Source organism: Taudactylus pleione, unplaced genomic scaffold, assembly GCF_031769625.1.
Source record: "Taudactylus pleione unplaced genomic scaffold, aTauple2 ptg000579l, whole genome shotgun sequence".
Lineage (NCBI taxonomy): Eukaryota > Metazoa > Chordata > Amphibia > Anura > Myobatrachidae > Taudactylus > Taudactylus pleione.
In genome coordinates this window covers 2,977,814-2,995,655 of record NW_028284981.1, presented here as the reverse complement: position 1 = coordinate 2,995,655, position 17,842 = coordinate 2,977,814, and the positions used below count along the sequence as shown (strand labels likewise).

The 17,842-nt window shown below is 47.8% G+C and overlaps 1 protein-coding gene across 1 annotated transcript in view; it reads left to right on the top strand.

Moving 5' to 3' along the window:
- The first annotated feature begins 3,426 nt into the window (after positions 1–3,426).
- The window catches only part of AK1 (adenylate kinase 1), an 83,413-nt gene continuing 68,997 nt past the window's right edge, over positions 3,427–17,842 (top strand). The window contains exons 1-2 of the mRNA XM_088453372.1: positions 3,427–3,558; positions 6,724–6,901. Of these exons, the coding sequence (XP_088309498.1) occupies positions 3,499–3,558; positions 6,724–6,901 (238 nt within the window). The 5' untranslated portion in view covers positions 3,427–3,498. The remainder of the gene's footprint in view (positions 3,559–6,723; positions 6,902–17,842) is intronic.

Genomic DNA, 17,842 nt, shown 5'->3' with positions numbered 1-17,842 from the left:
CAGTGCCACTCCTAGATGGGCCACGTGTTTGTGCCGCCCACTTGTGTCGCTTAGCATAGTCATCCAGCTACATCGGTGCAGCCTTTTGGCCTAAAAACAGTATTGTGAGGTGTTCAGAATAGACTGGAAAATGAGTGGAAATGAATATTATTGAGGTTAATAATAGCGTAGGAACAAAAAAAAACTAATTCTGTGATTTTAGCTGTTTTATGCTTTTTTCAAAAAAACTACAGATCCAAAACACAAAACCCAGAACCCAAAACACGGAAGGGTGGTTTTGGCAAAACCAATCCAAATCCAAAATACGAAGAAATATCCAGATCCAAAACACGAAAAGTGGCCGGTGCACACCCCTAGTTTAGACCACAGCTGATCACTGGGACCAGCTCCGGACTCTGCTCTGCCTGTTAGAGCGGAGCAGGAGTCCGGTATCACAGGGCCTCCCCCGGTATTTTTTTCACAAATTATTTTTAGTATCTACCAGGCATTGTAATGGGAAATGCGCTCTGCTTACTAAAAATAAGTGATAACTAGGGGTTGGAGTAGAATTTTACTCCAATTACCCTTTATTAACTTTAGGTGAAACTAAAAGAATGTGAAAAGGGTGTGAAAACACTCTTATTTCACTTTATTTTAGTAAAAATAATGATAATAAACAGAGCCCAATGACATTTAAAATGAAAGGACAAGATTTCAAAAGCTCACAATGCATGCACATAACACCGGCTTCTGGGGACTGCCGTGGTTGCAGCCCTGAGAAGCCCTGTAGGGGTGACCGAGAGCTAGAGCAGCGGCTTCCATTTTAAGCCGCTCTCCGCTAATCGCAGCCCGGACTGACAGTCCCAGAGAGAGGAAACACCAATTGCCACATGTGTAGGCCTGGGTGAGATGGCACAGCACAGCAGAAGATTCCAATGAGTCAGTGGTGGGATGGAGGAGCTGTGATTTAAAATCCGTAGTCCAGCCTCTTGACTCTACTTACCTGAGACCACGCACTGGACGCCAGATAACTGCAGCCGCAGCGCATTGAGAGGGCAGCTCCTCCTCTCCTCCCTGACATTTGGCGTTGGGGACAGTCATGAGCTTGTGATGTAAGATTCTGGTGCCGCAAGGGGCTGCCTCAGAGAGACAGAGCTGGGGTTGGGGAGAAATAAGGGGAGGAAAGGGGTCTGACATCCTCTGTGCTGCTCATTTTATGTTACTGGTGGCCTGTGACACAGCGGCTAGCGGCGTATAAAGAGTCAGTCTGGCTTATTCTAATGCTACCTGTTGCAGATCCCTTCGTTGCAGTGGCCCCAAGTGAAATCCACCGGCTGCACCGCCGCTAGATCCGCCCCTGATCTCTTTTCATATTCTAAAACAGCCTAAAATTTGGTCAGTTAAATAGGCTAGCCGTCGGTCATATTTTTTGCATTTTCGGGCAAAAAAAATCAGTGATAAAGACTCACAGCGCAAGCCAAGTCGGGACCTGGCACGCCAAAAAGGGGTTTTTGGTGGGACTGCAGCAGTAATGCATGAGGACACACCTGTATAGAGATTTGAAGGCACAAGCCGTAAGGAGCGAGAAAAAAACAAAATAATATATAAAATTTTGCTTTAAAGATGATTTTATATTAGATGATAAAAATCAGCACTGACATATCATAGAGGAAATTCACAGGACATATTATATAATGATCTGTGCGGGTAACGGCTGCTATGACCATACCCCATGGATTAGGAGAGAGGAATTGCACACAACATCACTTCTATAGGCAGTGGTGCAGGACAGGGAAGTGTGAATAAGCAGCCTTAAATACTAAACTTATGTATGTGATATTCCAAAAGCAGGGGCTGTAAAATACAAACAGATACACAATAATTATGTTTACGATAGATAGATAGATAGATAGATAGATAGATAGATAGATAGATAGACTTGAGATGATGGATAGATAGAGAGAGTGAGATTGATATACTTGAGATGATAGATAGATAGATAGATAGATAGATAGATAGATAGATAGATAGACTTGAGATGATGGATAGATAGATAGAGAAAGAGAGATTGATATACTTGAGATGATAGATAGATAGATAGATAGATAGATAGATAGATAGATAGATAGACTTGAGATGATGGATAGATAGAGAGAGAGAGATTGATATACTTGAGATGATAGATAGATAGATAGATAGATAGATAGATAGATAGATAGACTTGAGATGATGGATAGATAGAGAGAGAGAGATTGATATACTTGAGATGATAGATAGATAGATCGATCGATCGAAAGATAGATATACTTGAGATGATGGATAGAGAGAGAGAGATTGATATACTTGAGATGATAGCTAGATAGATAGATCGATCGATCGAAAGATAGATATACTTGAGATGATGGATAGAGAGAGAGAGATTGATATACTTGAGATGATAGATAGATAGATAGATAGATAGATCGATCGAAAGATAGATATACTTGAGATGATGGATAGAGAGAGAGAGATTGATATACTTGAGATGATAGATAGATAGATAGATAGATAGATAGATAGATAGATAGATAGATCAGGACCGTAGCTAGGGTAGTGCGGCCGGTGCCATCGCACAGGGCACCACAGGTCAGGGGGCGCTGTTTGGGCCTGTCAAATTTCTGTTTATTATCATTCTCACTTGTAGCTTCCTCTTATTTCATCCCCAGCATCTCCTGGCCTCTCCTATCTCTTCCCTGGCCCTTCCCCATGAGGCCATGGCCCTTTTTTGGGTGCATTATGTCCCTTTGAAAAATGAGGGGGGCGCCAATGCTCTTTCTGGCACAGGGCACCAAAAAGTCTAGTTACGGCTCTGAGATAGATAGATAGATAGATAGATAGATAGATAGATAGATAGATAGATAGATAGATAGATAGATAGATAGATAGATATGTAAAAGTGAATAGATAGATAGATAGATAGATAGATAGATAGATAGATAGATAGATATACTTGAGATGATAGATAGATAGATAGATAGATAGATAGATAGATAGATAGATAGATAGATAGATAGATAGATAGACTTGAGATGATATATAGATAGATAGATAGATAGATAGATAGATAGATAGATAGATAGACTTGAGATGATAGAGATAGATAGACTTGAGATGATAGATAGATAGATAGATAGATAGATAGATAGATAGATAGATAGATAGATAGATAGATAGATAGATTAGATAGATAGATAGATAGATAGATAGATAGATAGATAGATAGATAGATAGATAGATAGATAGATAGATAGATGATCTCCCCTGCACTGCTGAGGTATATGTGTGGGCTAGTGAGGGGGAGATTTGCCCCCGGATAGCCGTGTGCCTGGGGGTGGGTGTCTGCATGAAGGGATGCTGCCTGTTCAGTTTCTCAGTCACAGGAACCGGGGGAGTTGGGGAGGAGGAGAGACCGGAGACCTAGGAAGAGAAGGCGGCAGGGGGGATCACACCGAGCCGGGGAAGAGAGAGAGAGGCTGCAGCATGAACACATCAGAGGCAAAGGATTACCTGACAGACAGACACATCCCCCGGCTGTTCGAGGTGCCTGTCCATCCCCATCTGTGCCATGTCTGCAGTGTGACTAATGTGTATTATTGTGTATTGCTGTATGCATGCCTGCCTGCTCCATGTTTCACTGCAATTGTCTGCAGTGTGTTTATCGGTAGTTTTATGCTTATTGGTTGTTCCCCTCATTCTATGTGGTGTTTGCAGTATTGTGCAGTGCAGTTTATACCTGCTGCTGGTCAGGGCTAGGACAAGTAGTGTATATCTGCTGCTGGTCAGGGCTAGGACAAGTAGTGTATATCTGCTGCTGGTCTGGGGACAAGTAGTGTATACCTGCTGCTGGTCTGGGGACAAGTAGTTTATACCTGCTGCTGGTCTGGGGACAAGTAGTGTATACCTGCTGCTGGTCAGGGCTAGGACAAGTAGTGTATACCTGCTGCTGGTCAGGGCTAGGACAAGTAGTGTATACCTGCTGCTGGTCAGGGCTAGGACAAGTAGTGTATACCTGCTGCTGGTCAGGGCTAGGACAAGTAGTGTATACCTGCTGCTGGTCAGGGCTAGGACAAGTAGTGTATACCTGCTGCTGGTCAGGGCTAGGACAAGTAGTGTATATCTGCTGCTGGTCAGGGCTAGGACAAGTAGTGTATATCTGCTGCTGGTCTGGGGACAAGTAGTGTATATCTGCTGCTGGTCAGGGCTAGGACAAGTAGTGTATACCTGCTGCTGGTCAGGGCTAGGACAAGTAGTGTATACCTGCTGCTGGTCAGGGCTAGGACAAGTAGTGTATACCTGCTGCTGGTCAGGGCTAGGACAAGTAGTGTATATCTGCTGCTGGTCAGGGCTAGGACAAGTAGTGTATATCTGCTGCTGGTCAGGGCTAGGACAAGTAGTGTATATCTGCTGCTGGTCTGGGGACAAGTAGTGTATACCTGCTGCTGGTCAGGGCTAGGACAAGTAGTGTATATCTGCTGCTGGTCAGGGCTAGGACAAGTAGTGTATACCTGCTGCTGGTCAGGGCTAGGACAAGTAGTGTATATCTGCTGCTGGTCAGGGCTAGGACAAGTAGTGTATATCTGCTGCTGGTCTGGGGACAAGTAGTGTATATCTGCTGCTGGTCTGGGGACAAGTAGTGTATATCTGCTGCTGGTCAGGACTAGGACAAGTAGTGTATACCTGCTGCTGGTCAGGGCTAGGACAAGTAGTGTATATCTGCTGCTGGTCAGGGCTAGGACAAGTAGTGTATACCTGCTGCTGGTCAGGGCTAGGACAAGTAGTGTATATCTGCTGCTGGTCAGGGCTAGGACAAGTAGTGTATATCTGCTGCTGGTCTGGGGACAAGTAGTGTATATCTGCTGCTGGTCTGGGGACAAGTAGTGTATACCTGCTGCTGGTCAGGGCTAGGACAAGTAGTGTATACCTGCTGCTGGTCAGGGCTAGGACAAGTAGTGTATATCTGCTGCTGGTCAGGACTAGGACAAGTAGTGTATATCTGCTGCTGGTCAGGGCTAGGACAAGTAGTGTATACCTGCTGCTGGTCAGGGCTAGGACAAGTAGTGTATATCTGCTGCTGGTCAGGACTAGGACAAGTAGTGTATATCTGCTGCTGGTCTGGGGACAAGTAGTGTATACCTGCTGCTGGTCAGGACTAGGACAAGTAGTGTATACCTGCTGCTGGTCTGGGGACAAGTAGTGTATATCTGCTGCTGGTCTGGGGACAAGTAGTGTATATCTGCTGCTGGTCTGGGGACAAGTAGTGTATATCTGCAGAGTGCAATTGTATAGTGTCCTGTTAATATTTATGTGTGTATGGAAAAATGGATTTGTGGTGTGTTTTCTACAGCATAATTCCACATATGTATGTATGCATATATAGTATATATATTTATATATATATATATATATATATATATATATACATACGCACAGGTATAGATGTAGTGTAAGTAGTGTATACCTGCTGCTGGTCAGGGCTAGGACAAGTAGTGTATACCTGCTGCTGGTCAGGGCTAGGACAAGTAGTGTATACCTGTTGCTGGTCTGGGGACAAGTAGTGTATACCTGCTGCTGGTCTGGGGACAAGTAGTGTATATCTGCAGAGTGCAACTGTATAGTGTTCTGTTAATATTTATGTGTGTATGGAAAAATGGATTTGTGGTGTGTTTTCTACAGCATAATTCCACATATGTATGTATGTATGCATATATTATATAGTATATATATTTTTATATATATATATATATATATATATACACACATACGCACAGGTATAGATGTAGTGTAAGTAGTGTATAAGTTCTTCGTGTATGCACAAAATATTTCTTAATTGGGTTCCATATTGTGAATAATTACATGCAAAGCACATAGGTCACATGAAATAACATCTGCATTGTATTGTGCTATCTGTAGTATTTAGAATAATGCTAAATTAAGCGATAAGATATAACCAGATATGAAACCCTTATTATACTGTTTGTAGGGTTAACCTGAAGCAGCATTTGTATAACTCCTTGCACCCCCTCTGCACATTTTCCCTACTATTAAACATTTGTTCTACACTGTTCTAATGGACAAATTGTCAAGATCTCACAAAAATATGAGTTGTTTCAATATGAAAAGGCATCAGTCAAATGTTTAAAACCCGCATATCTTGACAGAGTTTTGTCACTGTATTCAGATTTGCCATTAAATTGTGAATACACTTTCGCTGTTATTGGCCATTTCATTCTGACTAGAAGGTCCCTGCAGTATACTTTACTAGATTTATAGATATGAAATCTATTCTGCATAGGAAAAAGTCTAACTATTTGTATCCCTATATTAAAAACAGAGATTATAATGAATTTATAATGATTTATATGTATCTATTCTTATATTCACAGATATTCACAAACCCAAATGTTCATAGCTAGCTATACCCAACCGCATATCCATATAACAGAGCAAGATTTCCCATACAGACGTTACACACCCGATGTGTGTACATTTAGATGACTTTTATTGTCTTTTTTTTTCTTAAATTCATGCATTTTAAATATTAGATTTTCAGCATTTAGTTTTTTTTCATATTCAGTTTGGTAGAAGTCTATGTTTGTGTACGTATATATGTGTATGGTAGACTAGAATTTGTGCTAAGACTGGTAGGGTGATAATTACTATATATGTACCTGATCACGGAATTAGGTGTTTAACTTCTCTCTGCAGAGCTTACTGACAGGCCTCATGTACTATCGGCCGGAGGACCCTATTAATTACCTGGAACTGTGTCTGCAAAGAGTTCGGGATTTAGGGGGACCTGAAAAGGTGCAATGGGACACATTTTTGAGTCGGACATTGCCTCCTGTTAATGACGGTCAAGGGAAGAAAAGCAAACACAAGGCAGGTTAGTGTGAGCATGATCACAGAATGCACAAACCTTATGCCTTACTGAGGTTTGTACATAGGAGTTATTGGCCACATGTTTTCTATATCCATGGCTGTCCATCCTTTCTCCATACTTTCTAAATGTCGTTCCCAATTCCTTACTTTGTCCTCTCTGTCTGTCCATCCTGCTTCTTTACACTATACTTTCTGACTGTCTGCCGAGTTTCTTTACTCTGTACTCTGTACTTTTTTACTCTGTACTTTCTGGCTGTCCATCCCGCTCCCTTACTCTGTACTTTCTGGCTGTACATCCCGCTCCCTTACTCTGTACTTTATGGCTGTCCATCCCGCTCCCTTACTCTGTACTTTCTGGCTGTACATCCCGCTCCCTTACTCTGTACTTTCTGGCTGTACATCCCGCTCCCTTACTCTGTACTTTCTGGCTGTCCATTCCGCTCCCTTACTCTATACTTTCTGGCTATCCATTCCGCTCCCTTACTCTGTACTTTCTGGCTGTCCATCCTGCTCCCATGCTCTGTGCTTTCTGACTGTCCATCCCACTCCCTTACTCTGTACTTTCTGGCTAGCCATTCCGCTCCCTTACTCTGTACTTTCTGGCTGTACATCCCACTCCCTTACTCTGTACTTTCTGCATGTCCATCCCGCTCCCTTACTCTACTTTCTAGCTGTTCATCCCACTCCCTTAGTCTGTACTTTCTGGCTGTCAATTCCGCTCCCTTACTCTGTACTTTCTGGCTGCCCATCCCGCTCCCTTACTCTGTACTTTCTGGCTGTACATCCTACTCCCTTACTCTATACTTTCTGGCTGTCCATCCAGCGCTCCCTTACGCTGTACTTTCTGGCCGTCCATCCCGCTCCCTTACTCTGTACTTTCTGGCCGTCCATCCCGCTCCCTTGCTCTGTACTTTCTGACTGTCCATCCCGCTCCCTTGCTCTGTACTTTCTGACTGTCCATCCCGCTCCCTTGCTCTGTACTTTCTGGCTGTACATTCCGATCCCTTACTCTGTACTTTCTGGCTGTACATCCCACTCCCTTACTCTGTACTTTCTGCATGTCCATCCCGCTCCCTTACTCTGTACTTTCTAGCTGTTCATCCCGCTCCCTTAGTTTGTACTTTCTGGCTGCCCACCCCACTCCCTTACTCTGTACTTTCTGGCTGTCCATACCACTCCCTTACTCTGTACTTTCTGGCTGTACATCCCGCCCCCTTACTCTGTACTTTCTGGCTGTACATCCCGCTCCCTTAGTCTGTACTTTCTGGCTGTCAATTCCGCTCCCTTACTCTGTACTTTCTGGCTGCCCATCCCGCTCCCTTACTCTGTACTTTCTGGCTGTACATCCTACTCCCTTACTCTATACTTTCTGGCTGTCCATCCCGCTCCCTTACTCTGTACTTACTGGCTATACATCCCGCTCCCTTAGTCTGTACTTTCTGGCTGTCCATCCCGCTCCCTTGCTCTGTACTTTCTGACTGTCCATCCCGCTCCCTTACTCTGTACTTTCTGGCTGTCCATACCAATCCCTTACTCTGTACTTTCTGGCTGTACATTCCGCTCCCTTACTCTGTACTTTCTGGCTGTTCATCCTGCTCCCTTAGTCTGTACTTTCTGGCTGCCCATCCCGCTCCCTTACTCTGTACTTTCTGTCTGTCCATACCAATCCCTTACTCTGTACTTTCTGGCTGTACATTCCGCTCCCTTACTCTGTACTTTCTGGCTGTACATCCCACTCCCTTACTCTGTACTTTCTGCATGTCCATCCCGCTCCCTTACTCTGTACTTTCTGGCTGTTCATCCCGCTCCCTTAGTCTGTACTTTCTGGCTGCCCATCCCGCTCCCTTACTCTGTACTTTCTGGCTGTCCATACCACTCCCTTACTCTGTACTTTCTGGCTGTACATCCCGCTCCCTTACTCTGTACTTTCTGGCTGTCCATCCCACTCCCTTACTCTGTACTTTCTCGCTGTCCATCCCGCTCCCTTACTCTGTACTTTCTGGCTGTACATCCCGCTCCCTTACTCTGTACTTTCTGGCTGTCCATCCCGCTCCCTTACGCTATACTTTCTGGCTGCCCATCCCGCTCCCTTACTCTGTACTTTCTGGCTGCCCATCCCACTCCCTTACTCTGTACTTTCTAGCTGTACATCCCACTCCCTTACTCTATACTTTCTGGCTGTCCATCCCGCGCTCCCTTACGCTGTACTTTCTGGCCGTCCATCCCGCTCCCTTACTCTGTACTTTCTGGCCGTCCATCCCGCTCCCTTGCTCTGTACTTTCTGACTGTCCATCCCGCTCCCTTGCTCTGTACTTTCTGACTGTCCATCCCCCTCCCTTGCTCTGTACTTTCTGGCTGTACATCCCACTCCCTTACTCTGTACTTTCTGCATGTCCATCCCGCTCCCTTACTCTGTACTTTCTGGCTGTTCATCCCGCTCCCTTAGTTTGTACTTTCTGGCTGCCCACCCCACTCCCTTACTCTGTACTTTCTGGCTGTCCATACCACTCCCTTACTCTGTACTTTGTGGCTGTACATCCCGCCCCCTTACTCTGTACTTTCTGGCTGTACATCCCGCTCCCTTAGTCTGTACTTTCTGGCTGTCAATTCCGCTCCCTTACTCTGTACTTTCTGGCTGCCCATCCCGCTCCCTTACTCTGTACTTTCTGGCTGTACATCCTACTCCCTTACTCTATACTTTCTGGCTGTCCATCCCGCTCCCTTACTCTGTACTTACTGGCTATACATCCCGTTCCCTTAGTCTGTACTTTCTGGCTGTCCATCCTGCTCCCTTACTCTGTACTTTCTGACTGTCCATCCCGCTCCCTTACTCTGTACTTTCTGGCTGTCCATACCAATCCCTTACTCTGTACTTTCTGGCTGTACATTCCGCTCCCTTACTCTGTACTTTCAGGCTGTTCATCCTGCTCCCTTAGTCTGTACTTTCTGGCTGCCCATCCCGCTCCCTTACTCTGTACTTTCTGGCTGTCCATACCAATCCCTTACTCTGTACTTTCTGGCTGTACATTCCGCTCCCTTACTCTGTACTTTCTGGCTGTACATCCCACTCCCTTACTCTGTACTTTCTGCATGTCCATCCCGCTCCCTTACTCTGTACTTTCTGGCTGTTCATCCCGCTCCCTTAGTCTGTACTTTCTGGCTGCCCATCCCGCTCCCTTACTCTGTACTTTCTGGCTGTCCATACCACTCCCTTACTCTGTACTTTCTGGCTGTACATCCCGCTCCCTTACTCTGTACTTTCTGGCTGTCCATCCCACTCCCTTACTCTGTACTTTCTGGCTGTCCATCCCGCTCCCTTACTCTGTACTTTCTGGCTGTACATCCCGCTCCCTTACTCTGTACTTTCTGGCTGCCCATCCCGCTACCTTACTCTGTACTTTCTGGCTGCCCATCCCGCTACCTTACTCTGTACTTTCTGGCTGCCCATCCCACTCCCTTACTCTGTACTTTCTGGCTGTACATCCCACTCTCTTACTCTGTACTTACTGGCTGTCCGTCCTGCTCCCTTACTCTGTACTTACTGGCTCTCCATTCCGCTCCCTTACTCTGTACTTTCTGGCTGTACATCCCTCTCCCTTACTCTGTACTTACTGGCTGTCCGTCCCGCTCCCTTACTCTGTACTTTCTGGCTGTCATCCCGCTCCCATACTCTGTACTTTCTGGCTGTCCATCCCGCGCTCCCTTACGCTGTACTTTCTGGCCGTCCATCCCGCTCCCTTACTCTGTACTTTCTGACTGTCCATCCCGCTCCCTTACACTGTACTTTCTGGATGTACATTCCGATCCCTTACTTTGTACGTTCTGTCTGTCCATCCCGCTCCCTTACTCTGTACTTTCTGGCTGTCCATCCCGCTCCCTTACTCTGTACTTTCTGGCTGTACATCTCACTCCCTTACTCTGTACTTTCTGGCTGTCCATCCTGCTCCCTTACTCTGTACTTTTTGGCTGTCCATCCCGCTCCCTTACTCTGTACTTTCTGGCTGTCCATACCACTCCCTTACTCTGTACTTTGTGGCTATACATCCCGCTCCCTTAGTCTGTACTTTCTGGCTGTCCATCCCGCTCCCTTGCTCTGTACTTTCTGACTGTCCATCCCGCTCCCTTACTCTGTACTTTCTGGCTGTCCATACCAATCCCTTACTCTGTACTTTCTGGCTGTACATTCCGTTCCCTTACTCTGTACTTTCTGGCTGTTCATCCTGCTCCCTTAGTCTGTACTTTCTGGCTGCCCATCCCGCTCCCTTACTCTGTACTTTCTGTCTGTCCATACCAATCCCTTACTCTGTACTTTCTGGCTGTACATTCCGCTCCCTTACTCTGTACTTTCTGGCTGTACATCCCACTCCCTTACTCTGTACTTTCTGCATGTCCATCCCGCTCCCTTACTCTGTACTTTCTGGCTGTTCATCCCGCTCCCTTAGTCTGTACTTTCTGGCTGCCCATCCCGCTCCCTTACTCTGTACTTTCTGGCTGTCCATACCACTCCCTTACTCTGTACTTTCTGGCTGTACATTCTGCTCCCTTACTCTGTACTTTCTGGCTGTCCATCCCACTCCCTTACTCTGTACTTTCTCGCTGTCCATCCCGCTCCCTTACTCTGTACTTTCTGGCTGTACATCCCGCTCCCTTACTCTGTACTTTCTGGCTGTCCATCCGGCTCCCTTACGCTATACTTTCTGGCTGCCCATCCCGCTCCCTTACTCTGTACTTTCTGGCTGCCCATCCCACTCCCTTACTCTGTACTTTCTAGCTGTACATCCCACTCCCTTACTCTATACTTTCTGGCTGTAAATCCCGCGCTCCCTTACGCTGTACTTTCTGGCCGTCCATCCCGCTCCCTTACTCTGTACTTTCTGGCCGTCCATCCCGCTCCCTTGCTCTGTACTTTCTGACTGTCCATCCCGCTCCCTTGCTCTGTACTTTCTGACTGTCCATCCCCCTCCCTTGCTCTGTACTTTCTGGCTGTACATCCCACTCCCTTACTCTGTACTTTCTGCATGTCCATCCCGCTCCCTTACTCTGTACTTTCTGGCTGTTCATCCCGCTCCCTTAGTTTGTACTTTCTGGCTGCCCACCCCACTCCCTTACTCTGTACTTTCTGGCTGTCCATACCACTCCCTTACTCTGTACTTTGTGGCTGTACATCCCGCCCCCTTACTCTGTACTTTCTGGCTGTACATCCCGCTCCCTTAGTCTGTACTTTCTGGCTGTCAATTCCGCTCCCTTACTCTGTACTTTCTGGCTGCCCATCCCGCTCCCTTACTCTGTACTTTCTGGCTGTACATCCTACTCCCTTTCTCTATACTTTCTGGCTGTCCATCCCGCTCCCTTACTCTGTACTTACTGGCTATACATCCCGTTCCCTTAGTCTGTACTTTCTGGCTGTCCATCCTGCTCCCTTGCTCTGTACTTTCTGACTGTCCATCCCGCTCCCTTACTCTGTACTTTCTGGCTGTCCATACCAATCCCTTACTCTGTACTTTCTGGCTGTACATTCCGCTCCCTTACTCTGTACTTTCAGGCTGTTCATCCTGCTCCCTTAGTCTGTACTTTCTGGCTGCCCATCCCGCTCCCTTACTCTGTACTTTCTGGCTGTCCATACCAATCCCTTACTCTGTACTTTCTGGCTGTACATTCCGCTCCCTTACTCTGTACTTTCTGGCTGTACATCCCACTCCCTTACTCTGTACTTTCTGCATGTCCATCCCGCTCCCTTACTCTGTACTTTCTGGCTGTTCATCCCGCTCCCTTAGTCTGTACTTTCTGGCTGCCCATCCCGCTCCCTTACTCTGTACTTTCTGGCTGTCCATACCACTCCCTTACTCTGTACTTTCTGGCTGTACATCCCGCTCCCTTACTCTGTACTTTCTGGCTGTCCATCCCACTCCCTTACTCTGTACTTTCTGGCTGTCCATCCCGCTCCCTTACTCTGTACTTTCTGGCTGTACATCCCGCTCCCTTACTCTGTACTTTCTGGCTGCCCATCCCGCTACCTTACTCTGTACTTTCTGGCTGCCCATCCCGCTACCTTACTCTGTACTTTCTGGCTGCCCATCCCACTCCCTTACTCTGTACTTTCTGGCTGTACATCCCACTCTCTTACTCTGTACTTACTGGCTGTCCGTCCTGCTCCCTTACTCTGTACTTACTGGCTCTCCATTCCGCTCCCTTACTCTGTACTTTCTGGCTGTACATCCCTCTCCCTTACTCTGTACTTACTGGCTGTCCGTCCCGCTCCCTTACTCTGTACTTTCTGGCTGTCATCCCGCTCCCATACTCTGTACTTTCTGGCTGTCCATCCCGCGCTCCCTTACGCTGTACTTTCTGGCCGTCCATCCCGCTCCCTTACTCTGTACTTTCTGACTGTCCATCCCGCTCCCTTACACTGTACTTTCTGGATGTACATTCCGATCCCTTACTTTGTACGTTCTGTCTGTCCATCCCGCTCCCTTACTCTGTACTTTCTGGCTGTCCATCCCGCTCCCTTACTCTGTACTTTCTGGCTGTACATCTCACTCCCTTACTCTGTACTTACTGGCTGTCCATCCTGCTCCCTTACTCTGTACTTTCTGGCTGTACATCCTGCTCCCTTAGTCTGTACTTTCTGGCTGTCCATCCTGCTCCCTTACTCTGTACTTTTTGGCTGTCCATCCCGCTCCCTTACTCTGTACTTTCTGGCTGTCCATACCACTCCCTTACTCTGTACTTTGTGGCTGTACATCCCGCCCCCTTACTCTGTACTTTCTGGCTGTACATCCCGCTCCCTTAGTCTGTACTTTCTGGCTGTCAATTCCGCTCCCTTACTCTGTACTTTCTGGCTGCCCATCCCGCTCCCTTACTCTGTACTTTCTGGCTGTACATCCTACTCCCTTACTCTATACTTTCTGGCTGTCCATCCCGCTCCCTTACTCTGTACTTACTGGCTATACATCCCGCTCCCTTAGTCTGTACTTTCTGGCTGTCCATCCTGCTCCCTTGCTCTGTACTTTCTGACTGTCCATCCCGCTCCCTTACTCTGTACTTTCTGGCTGTCCATACCAATCCCTTACTCTGTACTTTCTGGCTGTACATTCCGCTCCCTTACTCTGTACTTTCAGGCTGTTCATCCTGCTCCCTTAGTCTGTACTTTCTGGCTGCCCATCCCGCTCCCTTACTCTGTACTTTCTGGCTGTCCATACCAATCCCTTACTCTGTACTTTCTGGCTGTACATTCCGCTCCCTTACTCTGTACTTTCTGGCTGTACATCCCACTCCCTTACTCTGTACTTTCTGCATGTCCATCCCGCTCCCTTACTCTGTACTTTCTGGCTGTTCATCCCGCTCCCTTAGTCTGTACTTTCTGGCTGCCCATCCCGCTCCCTTACTCTGTACTTTCTGGCTGTCCATACCACTCCCTTACTCTGTACTTTCTGGCTGTACATCCCGCTCCCTTACTCTGTACTTTCTGGCTGTCCATCCCACTCCCTTACTCTGTACTTTCTGGCTGTCCATCCCGCTCCCTTACTCTGTACTTTCTGGCTGTACATCCCGCTCCCTTACTCTGTACTTTCTGGCTGTCCATCCCACTCCCTTACGCTATACTTTCTGGCTGCCCATCCCGCTACCTTACTCTGTACTTTCTGGCTGCCCATCCCGCTACCTTACTCTGTACTTTCTGGCTGCCCATCCCACTCCCTTACTCTGTACTTTCTGGCTGTACATCCCACTCTCTTACTCTGTACTTACTGGCTGTCCGTCCTGCTCCCTTACTCTGTACTTACTGGCTCTCCATTCCGCTCCCTTACTCTGTACTTTCTGGCTGTACATCCCTCTCCCTTACTCTGTACTTACTGGCTGTCCGTCCCGCTCCCTTACTCTGTACTTTCTGGCTGTCATCCCGCTCCCATACTCTGTACTTTCTGGCTGTCCATCCCGCGCTCCCTTACGCTGTACTTTCTGGCCGTCCATCCCGCTCCCTTACTCTGTACTTTCTGACTGTCCATCCCGCTCCCTTACACTGTACTTTCTGGATGTACATTCCGATCCCTTACTTTGTACGTTCTGTCTGTCCATCCCGCTCCCTTACTCTGTACTTTCTGGCTGTCCATCCCGCTCCCTTACTCTGTACTTTCTGGCTGTACATCTCACTCCCTTACTCTGTACTTACTGGCTGTCCATCCTGCTCCCTTACTCTGTACTTTCTGGCTGTACATCCTGCTCCCTTAGTCTGTACTTTCTGGCTGTCCATCCTGCTCCCTTACTCTGTACTTTTTGGCTGTCCATCCCGCTCCCTTACTCTGTACTTTCTGGCTGTCATCCCGCTCCCTTACTCTGTACTTTCTGGCTGTCCATCCCGCACTCCCTTACTGAGCACTTTCTGGCTGTCATCCCGCTCCCATACTCTGTACTTTCTGGCTGTCCATCCCGCGCTCCCTTACGCTGTACTTTCTGGCCGTCCATCCCGCTCCCTTACTCTGTACTTTCTGGCCGTCCATCCCGCTCCCTTGCTCTGTTCTTTCTGACTGTCCATCCCGCTCCCTTACTCTGTACTTTCTGGCTGTACATTCCGATCCCTTACTCTGTACTTTCTGGCTGTACATCCCACTCCCTTACTCTGTACTTTCTGCATGTCCATCCCGCTCCCTTACTCTGTACTTTCTGGCTGTTCATCCCGCTCCCTTAGTTTGTACTTTCTGACTGCCCACCCCACTCCCTTACTCTGTGCTTTCTGGCTGTCCATACCACTCCTTTACTCTGTACTTTCTGGCTGTCCATCCCACTCCCTTACGCTATACTTTCTGGCTGCCCATCCCGCTACCTTACTCTGTACTTTCTGGCTGCCCATCCCACTCCCTTACTCTGTACTTTCTGGCTGTACATCCCACTCTCTTACTCTGTACTTACTGGCTGTCCGTCCTGCTCCCTTACTCTGTACTTACTGGCTCTCCATTCCGCTCCCTTACTCTGTACTTTCTGGCTGTACATCCCTCTCCCTTACTCTGTACTTACTGGCTGTCCGTCCCGCTCCCTTACTCTGTACTTTCTGGCTGTCATCCCGCTCCCATACTCTGTACTTTCTGGCTGTCCATCCCGCGCTCCCTTACGCTGTACTTTCTGGCCGTCCATCCCGCTCCCTTACTCTGTACTTTCTGACTGTCCATCCCGCTCCCTTACACTGTACTTTCTGGATGTACATTCCGATCCCTTACTTTGTACGTTCTGTCTGTCCATCCCGCTCCCTTACTCTGTACTTTCTGGCTGTCCATCCCGCTCCCTTACTCTGTACTTTCTGGCTGTACATCTCACTCCCTTACTCTGTACTTACTGGCTGTCCATCCTGCTCCCTTACTCTGTACTTTCTGGCTGTACATCCTGCTCCCTTAGTCTGTACTTTCTGGCTGTCCATCCTGCTCCCTTACTCTGTACTTTTTGGCTGTCCATCCCGCTCCCTTACTCTGTACTTTCTGGCTGTCATCCCGCTCCCTTACTCTGTACTTTCTGGCTGTCCATCCCGCACTCCCTTACTGAGCACTTTCTGGCTGTCATCCCGCTCCCATACTCTGTACTTTCTGGCTGTCCATCCCGCGCTCCCTTACGCTGTACTTTCTGGCCGTCCATCCCGCTCCCTTACTCTGTACTTTCTGGCCGTCCATCCCGCTCCCTTGCTCTGTTCTTTCTGACTGTCCATCCCGCTCCTTTACTCTGTACTTTCTGGCTGTACATTCCGATCCCTTACTCTGTACTTTCTGGCTGTACATCCCACTCCCTTACTCTGTACTTTCTGCATGTCCATCCCGCTCCCTTACTCTGTACTTTCTGGCTGTTCATCCCGCTCCCTTAGTTTGTACTTTCTGGCTGCCCTCCCCACTCCCTTACTCTGTGCTTTCTGGCTGTCCATACCACTCCCTTACTCTGTACTTTCTGGCTGTACATCCCGCTCCCTTACTCTGTACTTTCTGGCTGTCCATACCACTCCCTTACTCTGTACTTTCTGGCTGTACATCCCGAACGATGTAAAGCCAGATATCGTTCATATCTAATGGAAAAATCTGACCATGTGTATGCACCATTACTCTGTACTTTCGAGCTGTCCATCCCGTTCCCATACTCTGTACTTTCTGGCCGTCCATCCCGCTCCCTTACTCTGTACTTTCTGGCCGACCATCCCGCTCCCTTGCTCTGTACTTTCTGACTGTCCATCCCGCTCCCTTACTCTGTACTTTCTGGCTGTACATTCAGATCCCTTACTCTGTACTTTCTGGCTGTACATCCCACTCCCTTACTCTGTACTTTCTGCATGTCCATCCCGCTCCCTTACTCTGTACTTTCTGGCTGCCCATCCCGCTCCCTTACTCTGTACTTTCTGGCTGTCATCCCGCTCCCTTACTCTGTACTTTCTGGCTGTCCATCCCGCGCTCCCTTACTCTGTACTTTCTGGCCATCCATCCCACGCTATCTTACTCTGTACTTTCTGTCCGTCCATCCCGCTCCCATACTCTGTACTTTCTGGCTGTCCATCCTGCGCTCCCTTACTCTGTACTTTATGGCTGTCCATCCTGCGCTCCCTTACTCTGTACTTTCTGGCTTTCATCCCGCTCCCTTACCTTGTACTTTCTGGCCATCCATCCCGCGCTCCCTTACTCTGTACTTTCTGGCTGTCATCCCGCTCCCTTACTCTGTACTTTCTGACCGTCCATCCCACTCCCTTACTCTGTACTTACTGGTTGTGCATCCCGCTGCCTTACTCTGCACTTTCTGGCTGTCCATCCCGCTCCCTTACTATGTACTTTCTGGCCATCCATTCCGCTCCCTTACTCTGTACTTTCTGTCCGTCCATCCCGCTCCCATACTCTGTACTTTCTGGCTGTCCATCCTGCGCTCCCTTACTCTGTACTTTATGGCTGTCCATCCTGCGCTCCCTTACTCTGTACTTTCTGGCTGTCAT